The sequence below is a fragment of the Gorilla gorilla genome, chromosome 16 (genome assembly GCF_029281585.2).
Source record: "Gorilla gorilla gorilla isolate KB3781 chromosome 16, NHGRI_mGorGor1-v2.1_pri, whole genome shotgun sequence".
Classification (NCBI taxonomy): Eukaryota; Metazoa; Chordata; class Mammalia; order Primates; family Hominidae; genus Gorilla; species Gorilla gorilla.
Window position 1 is genome coordinate 40,970,977 of NC_073240.2, and position 17,108 is coordinate 40,988,084.

The 17,108-nt window shown below is 58.4% G+C and overlaps 2 protein-coding genes across 7 annotated transcripts in view; one reads left to right on the forward strand and one right to left on the reverse strand.

Annotated features, from left to right (window-relative positions):
• The window catches only part of PAK6 (p21 (RAC1) activated kinase 6), a 38,546-nt gene extending 29,130 nt beyond the window's left edge, over nucleotides 1-9,416 (forward strand). For all 6 annotated transcript variants that reach the window (XM_019011021.3, XM_019011020.3, XM_055363364.2 and 3 more), the window contains 6 exons: nucleotides 4,225-4,722; nucleotides 4,867-5,000; nucleotides 5,347-5,473; nucleotides 5,552-5,677; nucleotides 6,143-6,277; nucleotides 7,927-9,416. In XM_019011021.3, the coding sequence (XP_018866566.3) occupies nucleotides 4,225-4,722; nucleotides 4,867-5,000; nucleotides 5,347-5,473; nucleotides 5,552-5,677; nucleotides 6,143-6,277; nucleotides 7,927-8,094 (1,188 nt within the window). In that variant the 3' untranslated portion in view covers nucleotides 8,095-9,416. The remainder of the gene's footprint in view (nucleotides 1-4,224; nucleotides 4,723-4,866; nucleotides 5,001-5,346; nucleotides 5,474-5,551; nucleotides 5,678-6,142; nucleotides 6,278-7,926) is intronic.
• An 882-nt stretch (nucleotides 9,417-10,298) lies between these two features.
• ANKRD63 (ankyrin repeat domain 63) lies at nucleotides 10,299-14,521 on the reverse strand. The gene has a single exon (XM_031002390.3). The coding sequence runs from the start codon at nucleotides 14,519-14,521 to the stop codon at nucleotides 13,373-13,375; it is 1,149 nt and encodes a 382-aa protein (XP_030858250.1). The 3' UTR covers nucleotides 10,299-13,372.
• Nucleotides 14,522-17,108: the final 2,587 nt, after the last annotated feature.

The window sequence follows — 17,108 nt, forward strand, 5'->3', positions numbered from 1 at the left end:
TCCTGCCAGCACCCCACAGCAGGGGGAGAGGCCTGTCCATCCCTGCACAATGTACTGAGTACTCACCATGGGCCACTGCTGCTGGGTATGCTGGGATGTCCCCCATACTTGTGGGAGCAGGCGGTAGTTATCTCGAGCTCAGCAACACCATACTTCCAAATCCAGGGGAGTGGTTTCCTTCTGGGCAACTCAGACACATCTTTCAAGATTTCTACTCTGAAGCCAAGCCTCTCAATGGCAAGCTGAGACCCCCCAAGCTGCTCCGGGCCGGGGCTTCTCAGCATCCTCACTGCAGGCGCTCAGGTCAGTCCATCCTTTGTGGTGGGCTCTCCTTGCACTGTAGCAGCCTCCCTGGCCTCTACTCACTAGAATTTGGTGGTACCCTCGGTTGGAATAACCAAAAATGCCTCCAGACATTGCCAAATGTCGCTCGAGCACACCCATTAAGAACCATTGCCTTAAGCAAATTCAATAACAGATGGGGAGCCTCCTCCACCACCTACCCCAGGAGCCCCCACATCAAGCCAGCAGCCCTTGGCACTGGGGCTGACTCTGGACACTCACAGCAGCTTCCATAACAGCAGTTAGGCCACAGAGGCCATGCAGTGTGCCAGGCATGGCTGCAGGAAGGTCTGAGTATAGACTCCAGGGCTCCTGTACCTAGCCCCAGGCAGTGAGGCCTGGAGTCACTCTAGCTAAAGAGATCAGGAAGACAGGGCGTGGGGGCACAGAGGCCAAAGAGGCAAGACAGTTTGTTAGGAGCTTGCAAGGATTAGACATGTTCCACTTAGAGTCAGAAGGGCAAACATTGGTTAAGCACCTACCATGTACTCCGATATACGTCAAGGATACATGGCACCAGTGGGATTGCAGCATGGGAGTCAGCAGCCACGGGCGTCCTGCGGGTTCCAGTGCCTACAGGACAACCAAACAACCCACAGGGTTATGAGGATTACATGAGATAGTACGTTGAAGGCGCTTGTCAAAGTGGTAAGCCCTCAATAAATGGCTTTATTAGTAGTATTTGAGATGGCGTCTCCCTCTTTCGCCCAGGCTGGAGTGCAGTGGCACAATCTTGGCTCACTGCAACCTCCACCTCCTGGGTTCAAGTGATCCTCCCACCTCAGCCTCCCAAGTAGCTGGGATTACAGGTGCGCTCCACCATACCCAACTAATTTTTGTATTTTTAGAAGAGATGGGGTTTCACCATGTTGCCCAGGCTAGTCTCGAACTGCTGACCTCAAGTGATCCACCTGCCTTGGCCTCCCAAAGTGCTGGGATTACAGGCGCCTGAGCCACCATGCCAGACCGGCTTTATTATTTTTAAAAATATTATGCCATGGCCTCTCCCCTTTAGGATACTTAAGGTATAGCCCCCTAAGCCCACAGCTGGGGAGCCATGGCTCAGGGCGGGAAATGAGGCATTGCTGTAAATGTATGCATGACTCTTCTAGTGGCTTTCTTCCCAAGAGGTCTATCACATGAGTAACTTCAGAATTAATCCAGAGCCTGTAACAATTAATTAATTCCGTTGTCGTGTCCCCCTTTCCCTTTCTTGTGTGGCCTCACAAGTTTCATCTGGTCCTTGCTTGTGATTACATTGATAAAAGCTCCCTCCCTGTGAAGACAGGCAGTGAAGCCAACGAAAGGACACTAGGGACCAGACCTTGCCAGGCTGAAGACCAAGCCAGCTCCCCAGACTCCCCAGCCTGTGTCCCAGACTCTGCTTGTGCTGGGCTCCTGGCTGGGCCATCCCTCCCCCAGCCTCCAGACGCAGGCTCCTCCCTGAGCCCAGCCAGCACCTGCAGCAGCAGCAGCAGCAGCAGCACAGGGACCTGGCCTGTGGAGACAGGGAAGAAACCCCTACCTCAGCCTGTCCACGTGGTACCCACACATCCTCAGAGTAGAGCTGGCCCATGCAGAAGCCCTCGAGGCCAGGAGGGGAATGATCTCATTTTACAGCCTTTCTTAGGAGCTTCAGGATGAGAGGTCATCAGAGCCACCTCAGGAGGAGCTTTAGGTGGTCCCCAAGCTTCTGCCCCGACCCACATGGATGGGTGCCTGGAGAGCACGTTTTCTGAGTTAAGTCCACACTCAGGCCAGCAGGCAGCTGCCTTAGAGCCCCGAGCCTTTCTACAGGTTGACTATGTGATGCAGTGAGCCCTGCCCCACTTCCCTCCCTGTCCCTGCCTGGTGACGTCTCATTTTGGAACCTCTGTTCCCAGGACCTGGTATCACAGCCTCAGTCATGGCCATGCGCCCTCCACCCCCCTCACAGCCCTCCCAGAGGCTCCCTGAGGCCGTAAGATCACACTGCCCACTTATGCAGAGTTTCTCAAAGTATGTTCCATGGGCCTCCTAGGACCCAGGGACCTTGTTCAAATGCAGAGTCTCTGCTCTAGGCTCCCACCAAATCAGGCTCTGAGGCGGGAAGTCTGCAGTTTCTCTAGCTCCCCAGATCTCTGCACACGTCCCTGCATTGTAGTGGAGACAGGCTCAGAGAGGATGACTTGCCTAAGGCTCATCACAGGGCACAGCAGCCCAGGGCTGGGCCCCAGGTCCTGACAGCCCAGTCCAGGGGTCCCACTGCTCCACTACACAGTGGATGGTGACAATGTCACAGTGTCACAGTGGATGGTGACAGTCAGGTGCTGGCGAGGACATGGGAGAATGTTTACTGTCCAAATGTATTCATCAGGGATGGAGTGAGTCCAGGCAGTCCTGGGAGGATTGCTAGCTTCTTTCCTGTGAAGGTCAAGCACACACTCAGGTGGGCAGGCAGGTGTGGGGGTGGCAGAAGTCTGCCCCAGCATGGCTGTCGGCCAGCAGGAGTGCCTATTCCACCCTAAGCAGGCCAGGGACTTGGCTGGAGAGTAGAAGCCCTGAAGCTGCAGGGGATCGGGGAAGGAAGGGAGTGAGCGTTGCCAAAGACATTGAAAAGACTCTGGTGGGGCCCAAGGCCCAGATTTGGGGTTTGGGGTCCCTGAGCAAGCATCCCAGCCCAAACTTACTGCTTGAGATTTCCTGTAAGTTGTTTCAGCTATGGGATCAGGACCAGGACCCACTGGGCACCTAAGACAATGGCTTACATGATGGGTTTGGAGAAGTTCCTAGAAGGCTTTTTCTGCAGCCCCTGAAGCATCCCTCTCCAGGTGCCCTTTAAAAACACGTAATCCCTGGGAGGGGTCATGGTGCATATCACCGCTCCTTGGGGAGAACCCAAAGATGGGCGGGCACCTTTCCTGTCAGAAAGAGCAGGAGGGCTTGGGCTCGGAAAAGCAAGAAGCCTCGCAGGCTTCCAGGGCTGGGCCTGAGCAGGGCTCACTGGGGGCCCAGGCTGCCCCTCAGCTCCACCTTCCCTTCCTCCCTCCCCGCCAGAGCCAATGAGGATAGGCCCCCTACTTTCTCCTCCCTCCCAGGGGCTCCTTAGCCAGGAGTTTCATGCCAGGGAGGAAGTGGAAGGACTCCTTTAGGGGGTCCTTAAGACATCTCCCCATCCCTGGCCTCAAGGCTTGGGTTTGGCTGGACCTACCCTCCTAACTCCAGATCTCTCTGGCACCAGATTTCCAGCCCAGGGGAGACACCTGAGAACCCCCCAGATGGTGACACACCTCTGTGGTCCTCTGTCAGGGACATAACCTCCCAGCACAGATTTGCAAACTCCCTGCTGCAGGCACAAGCAGGGCTATCGGGCCTCAGGTGTGGCTCCCCTGCCTTGGTTCAGGGAGTGGAGACACAGTTGCCCACTGCTCCCCACCCCACTGCCAGGCCTCTTCTGCCCCCATGGGTCCTGGGGTGGGGGAGCCTTGGGAGTGAAGAATGCCTCTGACCCAGATTCTTCAAGCAGCCTCTGAGCTCAGAGGAAGAGTCTGCCTTATGGCAGCCTCCCTGGGGTCTAGCTGTCAATCGCCCAGGAAGAAATACCCAGCGCAGGACCCAGTGGGGAGCTGGCCTTCTCTGTCTTCCCAGGTGCAGCAGAGCGAGTGTAAGGAGCTGTCTTGGGCCTGCCCAGCTTGGCGCCCTGCGGGGGACTGCTGGCACAGGACTGTGGCTGGGCTTCAGCTCTGTCTGAAAATCTTTGCTCAGAGCACCTCCCTAGTTTGATCTGATACCCCGCCTGACCCTGCCAGAGTCCAGAGGTCACGGCGGCCAGCCCCTGCCTCCGGGAAGGTTATTCCAAATGCTCCCACAGCCCTGCCCCTTCCTGTTGCTTTGTCCCTGCAGCCCAACTCCTCTTTCCGACTGCCGCAGAAAGACAACCCCCCAAGCCTGGTGGCCAAGGCCCAGTCCTTGCCCTCGGACCAGCCGATGGGGACCTTCAGCCCTCTGACCACTTCGGATACCAGCAGCCCCCAGAAGTCCCTCCGCACAGCCCCGGCCACAGGCCAGCTTCCAGGCCGGTCTTCCCCAGCGGGTTCCCCCCGCACCTGGCACGCCCAGATCAGCACCAGCAACCTGTACCTGCCCCAGGACCCCACGGTTGCCAAGGGCGCCCTGGCTGGTGAGGACACAGGTGTTGTGACACATGAGCAGTTCAAGGCTGCGCTCAGGATGGTGGTGGACCAGGGTGACCCCCGGCTGCTGCTGGACAGCTACGTGAAGATTGGCGAGGGCTCCACCGGCATCGTCTGCTTGGCCCGGGAGAAGCACTCGGGCCGCCAGGTGGCCGTCAAGATGATGGACCTCAGGAAGCAGCAGCGCAGGGAGCTGCTCTTCAACGAGGTGGGAGGACAGGGTGGGACACAGGCGGGGGCGTTGGGGATGGGCAGTGAGCAGCCAGCCAGGCTGGACATCTGTGAGCAGGGGCAGTGGGTGGCCATGCGTCTGGGCACTGTGCCTGGCACTCAGGCCCCCGCCTGCCCCCAGGTGGTGATCATGCGGGACTACCAGCACTTCAACGTGGTGGAGATGTACAAGAGCTACCTGGTGGGCGAGGAGCTGTGGGTGCTCATGGAGTTCCTGCAGGGAGGAGCCCTCACAGACATCGTCTCCCAAGTCAGGTGGGCAGCTGGGAGGGCTGGACCCTGAGTGCAGGCTGCCCTCACCATGGCCCTGCCAGGGCAATGTGGTCTTCTGCCTGTGGCCCAAAAGACTTGGGATGCCTGGGCTCCCCTGCCTGCTGGGGTAACTGAGACCCAGGGGTCTTGGGAGTGGAGAAGAGAAGGATAGCTTCTAGCCAAAGCTCAGGCCCCAGTTTTCACCAGGGTTATGGCCTGACTGTGCTGCCAAACAGATTGCCTGGGAGCCGTGGGGCCTGGCACCAGGGACTCCTACTCTGCTCAGCCACCCCACGACCTGCCAGAGCTAACGTTCTCTTCCATCGGGTGGCCCCACCTTCCTGTCCAGGCTGAATGAGGAGCAGATTGCCACTGTGTGTGAGGCTGTGCTGCAGGCCCTGGCCTACCTGCATGCTCAGGGTGTCATCCACCGGGACATCAAGAGTGACTCCATCCTGCTGACCCTCGATGGCAGGGTAGGTCCCATCCTGTCCCTGGCACAGCCACGCTCCCACTTCCTCCTGATCCACCACTCACTCCCTTTTCAACCTCAGGTGAAGCTCTCGGACTTCGGATTCTGTGCTCAGATCAGCAAAGACGTCCCTAAGAGGAAGTCCCTGGTGGGAACCCCCTACTGGATGGCTCCTGAAGTGATCTCCAGGTCTTTGTATGCCACTGAGGTAACCGTTCCCTCCACCCCCCAGACCTCCCAAAAGCAACTTGGCAACTGGCAGCTCTTCTGCTGTGGCCCCTCCAGTGATCTCACCAAAAGCAGCCCTGGTTTTCAGAGTCCCACCTAATCAACACCCTTCCCCCTTTCGATGGGGCTGCTCTTACCCAGTGACTTTGCTGCCAGGAACGAGTCCTGCAAGTGCTTTCCTCAGCTCAAGGGCAGAATGGGGTATGGCCGGGCCTCCTATGGATGATGGCCTTTCTCTGAGTGACTGACAGCTGTGTCCCTATAGGTAGTGGTCACTCATGCAGGCAGTAACTGGCCACAGGGCAGGTGACCAGGGGAGGAAGGAGAAAGACCCACCAAGGAGAGCTGGGGCCAGCCGTCCCCCCTTCACCACTGCTGCCACCAGAACGCGGCTACCAATGGGCCAGGGTCTGGCCATGGGGTCAGGGACATTTTCCTCCTGCAGGTGGATATCTGGTCTCTGGGCATCATGGTGATTGAGATGGTAGATGGGGAGCCACCGTACTTCAGTGACTCCCCAGTGCAAGCCATGAAGAGGCTCCGGGACAGCCCCCCACCCAAGCTGAAAAACTCTCACAAGGTCAGTTGGCATACAAGGGTGCGACCTCGCAGACCCCATTCCTCCTGAGGCAAGGGGACCAGAACCTGGGCTCCCAGCATCTCCCTTCCACTGAAGCCACAGGGTCTGGGCTCCTGGAAAAGGCTCCTCTTTCTCAACACAAAACCCGCACCTGGGTGTGGAGCCGCATCTACGCACAAGTTCGCATGTGCGCTCCGACAAGTCGCCTCCCACGGCTGTGGCAGGAGAGTTGCTGCTTGGCAGAAGGGTTGCTGCTTGGCAGGCACTGGTCGGAAGCCCAGTGGGGCCCATGAGCAGGGAAAGCCAGGACACCAGCAATCCCTGCTGTCCAGGGAGGGATCCGGAGAAGCTTCACTGAGCACAAACCCTTCTAACCCGCGTCGGGAGATCCATACCATGATTCGATGTCCCTGTCCATCACGGCGAGTCGGCTCATGCTCCATCGTTGCACACCCCGACACAGCTAAGCCACAGCGTTCCCCTTAAAGCCAGTATAAGTGCATGGAAGTGTATACATGTAACCCTTTTTGCCAAATCGGCCCCAACCCCGCAGGCCTTACTGTGGACGCCCCCTGCTGGCAGGTCAGCACGGGGCTGCTAAGTGGCACCGCCATCTGGTAGCCAAAACAAGAAATGTCTCAGAGGGCTGAAGCCTCTCCTCTAAAATAGCAAAAAAACAAGAGTTCTGTGGCCCCAACACAAAGCTGGATGGGAGGACCAATAGGAAACATCTTCCAAGACAACTGGTCCTTGGAGCCCGCACCGCTAACCCCAAAATTAGCATATAAAGATCTCCAGTTGGCTAATTCCTCAGAGGATGTAGCCTTTTGCCCAAGACTCAGCCTCATCCCAAGATACTGGCTCAAAATGAACCAAGATAAGCCCTTGCCTTAGACTCTTAAGGCCTAGAGCAACAAAGAAATCTTCCTTTTCAGTTCTCACTTTATTTTCTATTTTTCAGAGCACTTCCTCATCCTTGACTTGTTTCTGTTCTTGTTGGTTTTTTTTTTTTTTTTTTTTTTTGAGATGGAGTCTCTCTCTGTTGCTCAGGCTGGAATGCAGTGGTGCGATCTCAGCTCACTGCAACCTCCGCCTCCTGGGTTCAAGCAATTCTCCTGCCTCAGCCTCCTGAGTAGCTGGGATTACAGGCACATGCCACCATGCTCGACTAATTTTTGTATTTTTAGTAGAGACAGGGTTTCGCCATGTTGGTCAGGCTGGTCTGCGAACTCCTGACCTCGTAATCTGCCCAACTTGGCCTCCCAAAGTGCTGGGATTACAGGCTTGAGCCACCACCGCGCCCAGCGACCTGTTTTTAAAATCTCAAAAGCCCTATGTGGCAGACAGGGCAAGCATACTTTATCACTAGCCCATTTTACAGATGAGAAAACTGAGGCCTAGAGAAAACTGTGACTTGCCTGAGATCAGGGATAGAGCCAGACCTGGATCACTGATGCCAATCCTCTGCCCCTTCCACAGAGCTATAGCATCTGAATGCTGAGAGCCTTGGGGGGGTGGGGAGGGACAAGGGAACAGGAAGTTAAAAAACCAGCAAATTCATGACTTTCAAACAATGATAAGTCCAGGCAATCAGGTCACCCCAAAGTGACTGCAAATTGTGGCTTCATCTCACTGCCCTGCCTCTACAGGTCTCCCCAGTGCTGCGAGACTTCCTGGAGCGGATGCTGGTGCGGGACCCCCAGGAGAGAGCCACAGCCCAGGAGCTCCTAGACCACCCCTTCCTGCTGCAGACAGGGCTACCTGAGTGCCTGGTGCCCCTGATCCAGCTCTACCGAAAGCAGACCTCCACCTGCTGAGCCCACCCCAAGTATGCCTGCCACCTACGCCCACAGGCAGGGCACACTGGGCAGCCAGCCTGCCGGCAGGACTTGCCTGCCTCCTCCTCTCAGTATTCTCTCCAAAGATTGAAATGTGAAGCCCCAGCCCCACCCTCTGCCCTTCAGCCTACTGGGCCAGGCCGGACCTGCCCCCTCCGTGTCTCTCCCTCCCGAGTCCCCAGATGGAGACCCCTTTCTACAGGATGACCCCTTGATATTTGCACAGGGATATTTCTAAGAAACGCAGAGGCCAGCATTCCTGGCCTCTGCAGCCAACACAGTAGAAAAGGCTGCTGTGGTTTTTTAAAGGCAGTTGTCCACTAGCGTCCTAGGCCACTGCAGAGGGCAGACTGCTGGTCTCCACAGATACTTGCTGTTCTCAGCTCCAGCTTCAAACCTCGAGTCTCGAGAGGGCCACGGGGTGGTTTTTATGACTGGAATCCCGCTTCCTCCCTCACGTCTGATGTCCTGAAGGTGCAGTCCCACCTGTACGGCCCCTCCCCGCCCAGAACTGTGAATGGCCTGCTCCAGGCCATGGCTGGGGGCAGGGAGTGAGGGGACAATTTCTGAGTGAAAGAGAAAGAATGGGGTCGGTGGTGAAGGTGCTCTCACTTTACAGAATGGAGAGAACATCGTGTGTGTGTGTGTGTGTGTGTGTGTGTGTGTGTGTGTGTGTGTGTGTGTCCACTAAGTTCTGGCCTGAAGAGACCTGCTTTCTTGGCCTGGCTTCCACCTCTCCACTCCTGTGTCTACCTGGCCAGTGGAGTGGTCCATGCTAAGTCTAACTCCTGGGAGCTCAGGAGGCTTCTGAGCTTCTCCTGTACTGTGCATCGTGAGGGCCAGAGACAGGAATGTAAGGAATGGCAACTGTGTTACCTTTCAAGTTTATCTCAATAACCAGGTCATCAGGGACCCATTGTTCTCTTCAGAACCCTATCTGGGAGAGAAGGCGAACCACCTCCGGGTTTCCATCATGTCAAGGTCACAGGCATCCATGTGTGCAAACCATCTGCCCCAGCTGCCTCCACAGACAGCTGTCTCCTTGTCCTCCTCGGCCCTGTCCCACTTCAGGGCTGCTGTGAGATGGAATTCCAGGAAAGAACTTCAGGTGTCTGGACCCTTTCTATCTAGATAATATTTTTAGATTCTTCTGCTCCCTAGTGACCTACCTGGGGACAAAGAAATTGCAAGGACTTTTTTTTAAGGGTCAGAGTTTTCAAAACAAAAGCATCTTCCCTAGAAATTTTTGTGAATTGTTTGCACTTGTGCCTGTTTTAAATTAAATTGAGTGTTCAAAGCCATTGGGCTTCCTGTGTCTCTGGGAGTGGAGACCGGCCGTCTTGGAGGGGGATCTCCTGTGGCGGGTGAATCTCGTGTAGCCTCCCCTCCTCCCCACGTGAGCTCTCCAGCAGCCACGCCACAGAACACCCAACTTCCCTGGTGGCCTGTGGACCCGAAAGGAGGGCAGAGAGGAAGGGAAACAGGAAGTGAGAGGCCCTTGGGAATGAAGGCGATGAAAAATAAACGGGGCTACTTCCCCAGGGGAGAAGAGCCCACAAGGAAAGCCAGGGCCCTACGCTGCGTTTGCTGGGGGTGGCCAAAGTGGCTGACGACCACCCTGTGTGTCAGCTTCTCCCGTCCTCTGCGCGCTCCTCACCCCCACCCCAGACCTCCAGCTGTCCATAGGAAGTGGTCTGAAACCGCTTCCAGTGGGAGAGCAGTCCCTGCCTCACTCCTCAGGACTGAGGGAGATAGTGTGGAGTTCAGAAAGAACGGAGCAGAGCCTGGAAACCAGGGAGCCTGGGCTTTCGTTCTGGGGGTGGGGAGGTGGATGAAATTATCTTGCAATTTCCAGCTCCCACACGGATTCCCGCACTTCCTTCCTGAGATCTCCCACTGCCCAGGATTCAGGAGCAAGCCAGGAGCAAGGAACCATGCAGCCTTTCTTTCACTCCCCAGTGCATTCACACCCTTGACAGGTGCCCTGGTGCTGCAGCTGGCCCGGCCTGTCCCCCCAGCTCAGCAGAAGCAGCACCTGTGACTTACCTTCAGGAGCCAGCACAGTGGGACGGGCAGGGCGGAGGCTCTCTAAGGCAGGGGCCTCCACAGGAGGCAAAGGCTTGGTCCATCTCTCCAAAGGGAGCCGAGGGTCAGGAGTGCTTGATAAGGCAAAGAGAGGCCAGTTCTCGCAACGGAATAATACTGGATTTATTAACTATTCTTTGAGTTCTAACAGTCCTTCCACCACACAATATCACTCTGAAAGGGTGTGCATATGTCTCACAGCTCACACACAGACCACTTCTGATCTTAGGGTACCAAGCGCCAGCATCCTGGGTGACTCTTCACAATGACAAAAGCAACAAGAATTGGAAAAGCAAAATATTTAGAAAAGTCTCTTCTGAAGGTAGAGATTGCTAGAGAGGACCCAGCCTCAACACCCTGGGGCTGACAAAGGGAGTTCAGGAGAGAAAAATGTGGTAAAACATGGAAGTTCTGCACAGAGCCGGGCCTGGGAAGGAGTCTGTATGTATGGACAGCAAGGCAGTCAGACACACGATGCAGTTCAGACAGGAAAGAGCCACTGCTGTTGTTTAGAAACATCGCTTTCTACCACCAAGCTCTCGGCAGCTCCACAGAGAAGAGCCCTCATGGTTGTTTATCCAGTCAAGAGGGCCCAGGGTGACATTCAACCAGAAAGCCGTATATCAGAGATACTGGAAAGATTACAGCACCTCTGATACAATGTGCAACCCAGACTTCATGCTGTTAAGCCAAAATACTTATTTCTACACCACTAAAAACGTCATTAAAATTCAACACAGTTGAAAAGGGAGTACATGAGCAAGCAAGGGTCAGAAAGCAGCAGTTTGCACTTGGGGTGTCCAGTGGTCCCCACCCTACCCCAGACCCTCTCTCTCAGGCTTTTCAGGCACTTGGTATTGTGCACCCACCACCCAGACAGGGGGACTGAGGAGAGGCAGATGTTTTGGGAGAAGAGGGGAGGGAGAGGGCAGAATACCTCAGAAACCAAAGCATATATCAGAAGAAAACTGCATAATCGGCAGGTCCCAAGGGAAGGGTTGGCAGCTCCAGCTTTTCGGAAGAGAGCAGTAGCTCTCAGCCTTAACTTGGAAGATTTAACTTGGGGTCCTTATTGAAGGGTCTGGGCTCCTGCTACTCTCAATGCGAGTTTTTTGTTCATTGTCCCTCACTTCACTGCTGTAAAGTGACTTCAAGTATCCGGATTTAATATTCTACAAGAGGAAGAGGATTCCACGATAAATGCACATGGAGGAAGAAGTACACAGGGGTGATCCCAAAGAAAACCAGGTGTCTTGAGCTCCGAGCCGGGGCGCAGCGGGGAGGGCCCAGCGCTGCCACCAGGGGGCACCAGAGATCACGTCCAGTGCGCTGGCCTGCTTGGCCTAGCGGATGGGGGCAGCGGGGGGCAAGGACTGGATAGGTGTCCTGACACCTGCACGAGGCCCACTCCTGGCCGCCCACCCCTCACCGCCAGGCCCAGCAGTATCTCGGCACATTCTCGCTCTGGGCAGTTCCCTGGGAGTTGCTGGCGAGAAACCTTCCGTACTGCAAAGGCAAACAGATCGAAGTCTTGCAAAGACCTTACTGCAGGCAGGTGAAAGGCTTCAAGTTCCACCCTCAGGGTTCACAAAAGAGCCCCACCTGCCGCCTCCCCGCGGGCCAGGCGCACTGACACACGTGCTAGCGCTTCCGCAAGGTCCTAGCGCACCCGTCCCGCCGGACCCCCGCCCCCAACCCCGCCGCCTTGCTAGGCCAGTACAGGGCAGGAGGGTGGGGGCGAGCAGGCAGGGGACAAAGGACAATGTCAGGAAAGGGCCTCTGACCACCTCTCTGCGGTTGCCTCCGACTCACTCATCTACCCAGTAATAAAACTGGGCCGGGCCTGCGTCCCACGCGGTAGGACCAAGGCAGGAGTCCCGGGTCTCGAACTCTAGCATCCATCATCCGCCCTGCCCTCCATTAACGGCCCAGCGAGAAGCAGGAGCCGTTTAACAGGCTCCTTCCAGCTCTCGCCAGAGTTTGATATAATTTAAACCTGGACCCGCAGCTCGTGTGGGCTCCCGACTCCCGCGCGCCGCCGTTTCACGTCGCAAACACTTCAGTCAATTATCCCCCTCGCGGAGCTTCTATTTAAAGAGATATTGTCAGGCTCTTAAGCCTCGGAATCAGACCCGCTGCTTTCTGCTTCATATACAAAGGCTTAAAACACGAGTTCTTTGAGGATTGGAAGAAATACAATTAAGCACAGCCTTCGCAACCGTTCCACCCCGCGGGAGCACCCACGTGCGGGACGGGGGAGCTGGGAGGCGTGGAGGCGGGGAAGCGCTCAGTCCTTTCCATTTCAGGCCTCTGTGAGCCAGCGGAAATAGGGCTTGGGCCTCCCGGGGTGAGGTGTTGAACCTCGATGATGGAATTCAAATCCATCTGAGCTGAAGAGCGGGCTGGCTCCGGAGCCCGGAGTTGGCCTGGGTAGGGGTTGTGTGGAGCAGTGACTCCACATTATCAATGAAGCTGAATCCTGGGGCAGAGAGAGAGGGAGCTGGAGTTACCCAGGAGCTGATTGAAGGGACAACTGGTGTTCAACACTAGGGACTCTCCCACTCCCAAAATATGCTTTCATTGTCTTGAGACAGGAGTTTCTACCCTGGAAAAACATAACAGCCAGACCCCTTCCTCCTCAGCCCTCCAGTCCTGAAAGGCTCTAGGGCCCTCTCGGTCCTTTCCTTCTCCCACACTTCGAGGGAAAGGAGACTTTGGTAGTTTGTGGGATTATTGTCAGCATCAGTAGGCAGAAAGTGGGGAGGCTGGGTCCTTATTCTCCAAGGTGGACCCTTCTATTTGCCTGGCTGCCCAGTTGTTGGGAAACCCAGCGAGGGGAGGGGGGCCGGACAGGAGCGACAGGTGGCTAGGCCGACCCAGGATTGAGCCTGAGGGCTGGGGAGGGGGAATCCACCTTCCTGGCTGTAGCCTACGGAACCAGTCAATCGACACCTCTAGACCTAGGCAGGGAATACCGAGGAGCACAAAAAAGAAGATGGAGGTCCCTTATTTCTGGTGGAGGGCTGGTGGAGGTCTCGCCTTGGCAGGGAGGCAGGTTCCAAAATGGACTGCGGGGGGCGGCTGCCTTAAAGGTGAGGGACCTAGAAGAGAGAAATACCAGTGGAGTAGAAACGGGAGGGTGGGGGAAGCAGGCCTCGGGCCTTGGCGCCGTTTACCGCTGAGCACGCAGCACCACAGCCTCGGTGCCCGCCTGCCAAGGGTTCGGCCCAGGCACCGAGACAGGCAGAGCGTTGGCCTCTAACTCCGGGCCACTCTCGGGCCCTGGCGCCTCCCCGACCAGGCTGGGGATATCTGGGGCTGTGGAGCGTCGGCGCAAACCCAGGCGGCCAGAGCCGGGGCCGCCCTCCGGGTGGGGACTGAGGCCAATGGGGGCTTGCACTAAGATTGGGGGCGCTCCCTCCAGCACCTCCTGTGAGCGCCACCGCCCAGTCCCCGAAGACTGGGGCGAGTTTGGTAGGGCCATCAGGGCCCCAGCCCGCAGGCGGGCAGCCTCCTCCTCGGTTACCGCACCCAGAGCCAGGCTCATGCTCCGACCCAGCTCGGGCCGTTCGCTGCCCTGCGCCCGGTGCCGGCCCGAATTCTTGCCCGCTGAGCCAGCCTCGCCGCCGTGGCCGTGGCCGCCCGCCGCTCGCGCAAAGCGCGCCAGGAGAGGCCGCGGGAGGCGGCGGGGGCTGGGTCGTCGATGCTCGGGGCTGGCCGCGGGGGCCGGGCGGCCAGGGGGACTATCGGAGTTGGAGCCCCGGGCCGCAGCAGCGGCGGCGGCGCGGCCCCAGGGCCCGGTGAGGGCCTGCACACAGGTCCCGTGGCCGCGGGCGGCGGCCAGTTGCAGCGCGGTGAGCCCCGCACGGTTGGTGCGGTCGAGGCGCAGGCCTAGGCGGCGGAAGGACCGCACCAGGAACTCGAGCACCGCCCCGTGGCCGCAGGCCGCCGCCCACATCACTGGGCTGTTGCCCGCAGAGTCGGCCGCCTCGGGGTCACCGCTGAACTGCACCAGCAGCTGCACGGCGTCCAGGTGGCCTCGCTCGCACGCCAGGCTGAGTGCGGTGCGGCCGCGCTCGTCTCGCAGGTTCACTGCAGCACCCTGCTCGAGCAGCAGCCGCACGAAGCGGGCGCGCAGCGCGGGGTCCGGCAGCCCCACGGCCACCATGAGCGGCGTACGGCCCTGCTCCGCGCGGCAGTCGATGATGCTGCGGTCCAGCGCATCCAACACGAAGCGGGCCAAGTGCACTTTGCCCGCCTGCATGGCCTCCAGGAAGGTGCGCGTCCCCGCTCGGGGGCACAGGTCCTTGGGTTTGAGCATGGCCCCGGCCGCCGCGCCCGGGCAGCCTGGCAGTTCCGCACGGGGGCGCCCCTGTTCTCGCGCCCCGCGGGGCTCCGGCCTCCGCCCGCGCTCTGATACCTCTCCCTCCGCGCGTGGGCGGCTGCAGCCGAAGGTCCCGAGGTTCCTACTCCGGTGTCCCGGAGGCTCCGACTGCCCCGCCGCTCCTGGGCCGCACGCCTGGCGTGTCGCCGCTCCTTCCCCGGGCCTCCCGCCTGGAGGTGTTGATTGCTCGCTACTCCGGGCTCCGCTCCTGGCCCGCCACCAGACGTCGGGAGCAGAGGCTCGACCCTCTCCCGAGTCTCCCGCCGCTTTCCCGGTGTCCGGCGCCCCTCAGTCCTCGTGGTTTGGAGCCGCCGTGCCACTCACCCGCACCCAGGGCAGCCCCCGCTCCCCCGCAGAGACGGTGGCGCCCGCCGTGCACGCCTGCCTCCAGCCCTGGCGGGGCGCGCCGCTCCTCAAGCTGCTGGCGCCGTTCCTCCGCCTCCTCCCCTCTCGCGGGGGCCGGGCCACGCCAGGGCGCTTGCTCCTTACTTGGGGGGCTCAGCGGCGCGGGAGCTGCCGCCCGCCTGGATACCTGACTTTATAGCCTTGGGGGTCTCCATGGCAATGGCTGTCCTGGGAGCGGACTGCGCCGTCAGGGCAGAGACGGACGGGGCGGGGGAGACCGCTCCTGACCCCCACCCCTTCGTGGGCCACGAAGTAGGGGAGCGGTTCCTCCTCCGCGCTCCCCTGGGAATGCGGCGGCGGTTGCGGGGCGGGGGCGGGGGCTGCTCGCCGGGGGCCACATGCACCCAACCGGGCCAATCCCAAAGTCGCAGTCTTCTCTCCCCGCCCTCCGCCCCCAACCGAGTCGGTGCCCTCGGCTCCTTAGAAACTGGCGGGACCTCGGGCTCGTCGGGGAAGACTGAAAGCTGCCCCCATCGGTCCAGGGTGAAAGGAATTGGGACCCCGTGAGCGCAGAACTGGACCACGCGCGAGCTAGGGGTGGCAGCGAAAGGCGGATGAGGAGTAATTTGGGGGAGGGGGTATACGTGCCGCGGATTGGGGGCGCTCAGCCTGGCTGGGAACTGCCACTCGAAGTGCAGAGAATCACGCACTCACACACAATTGTTCCACCCGCACACGCTCCCTGGGAACGAGGGGTGGGGGCCGAGTGCGCTCTCCAATTTCAGACGTCTCCAACCCCGAGAACGCGCCCGCGTGCCAGCTCCCGGTGGCTGCCTAGCGGGCAGAGTGTAGACGCCCAGACTAGGAAGGGGCTCCTTAGGACCCGGGAGTGCCGCGGGCATGTTAGAAGTTCCCTGGCGCCGCCACCCTGGAAACAGCTAGGGACCCACTCGAGGTTCCCTGCCCCTCGCTTCTCCCTTGAGCACAAAACAACCCCCAGGCCACAGGGCTCTGGCTCTGACCACTGGCTGACCCCTAAAGAGAGGAGGCGAGCACAAGTTCCATTTTCCGTAAGATGCTTGGAGAAACCACTGCATCTCCTCTCCCTCCGGCCAGCAGGTCTCCCTCGGTCCTGGAGGAGGGGGGATGATACACAGGCCTGGGCGGAGCAGAGTTAGGGCGCCTCAGAGCCTGGGTGTGGGTGGTGGGGAGGGTGTGAGTAGGGTTGGAATGGATATTTGTAAAGTGAGGAGTAAAGCAGTTATCAGCTGCAGAATTTACTGAGACTTTTCATGAGCCGCACATTTTGTTGCCGGCAGCGGGTAAGAGAGAGACAGAAGCGCGGTTCTGGGTGCGAGACGTTCCCCCTCTTAAGAAGACAACACTGGGACTTAAAAAATGGACGTTGTCACCTGAGGGCTGAATTCTTCTGCTAAACACGTACCAACACAGTCCTTGGATGAAAAGATGGAGTTGTGGGGAGGAGAGGGCTCTCGGGCCTTTTAAAGACAGGACTTCAAGGATGTGCGGGATCTGGCTGCAAAAGAAAGAAGGAAGGAATCCCAGGCCGGGTGCAGTGGCTCACGCCTGTAATCCCAGCACTTTGGGAGGCCGAGGCGGGCGGATCACGAGATCAAGGGATCGAGACCATCCTGGCCAACATGGTGAAACCCCGTCTCTACTAAAAATACAAAAATTAGCTGGGCGCGGTGGCACGCGCCTGTAGTCCCTGCTACTTGGGAGGCTGACGCAGGAGAATTGCTTGAACCTGGGAGGCGGAGGTTGCAGTGAGCCGAGATCACGCCACTGCACTCCAGCCTGGAGACAGAGTGAGACTTCGTCAAAAAAAAAAAAAAAAAAAAGGAAGTAATTCCAGACGGGTTCTGGAGGCAAAGGCTTGGAAGCAGGATAAACCTTCAGGGGACACTATTGAGGGCTGCTTTAAGGGGTCCCTTCCTATCAGAGACAGGAAATAAGGGAAGAATGATGGTGTTCTCAGTCTGAGCAGATGCTTTGGAGTAGGAGATGCCTGGGGAAAGGTACTGGGCATAGATAGGCGTGGCAAAGTGGGCTTATGGCCCTGCACCCTGAACCCCTTGCCTCTCTCCAGCTCCCAGGCTCCGGGGATGTCCACCTTGAATTTGGCGCCCAGGCCATGGAGCAGAGGCTCTCACTCCCC

What these genes read in the sequence shown, in the direction of transcription:
- ANKRD63 (XM_031002390.3), bottom strand. Translation starts at nt 14,521, where the DNA reads ATGCTCAAACCCAAGGACCTGTGCCCCCGAGCGGGGACGCGCACCTTC.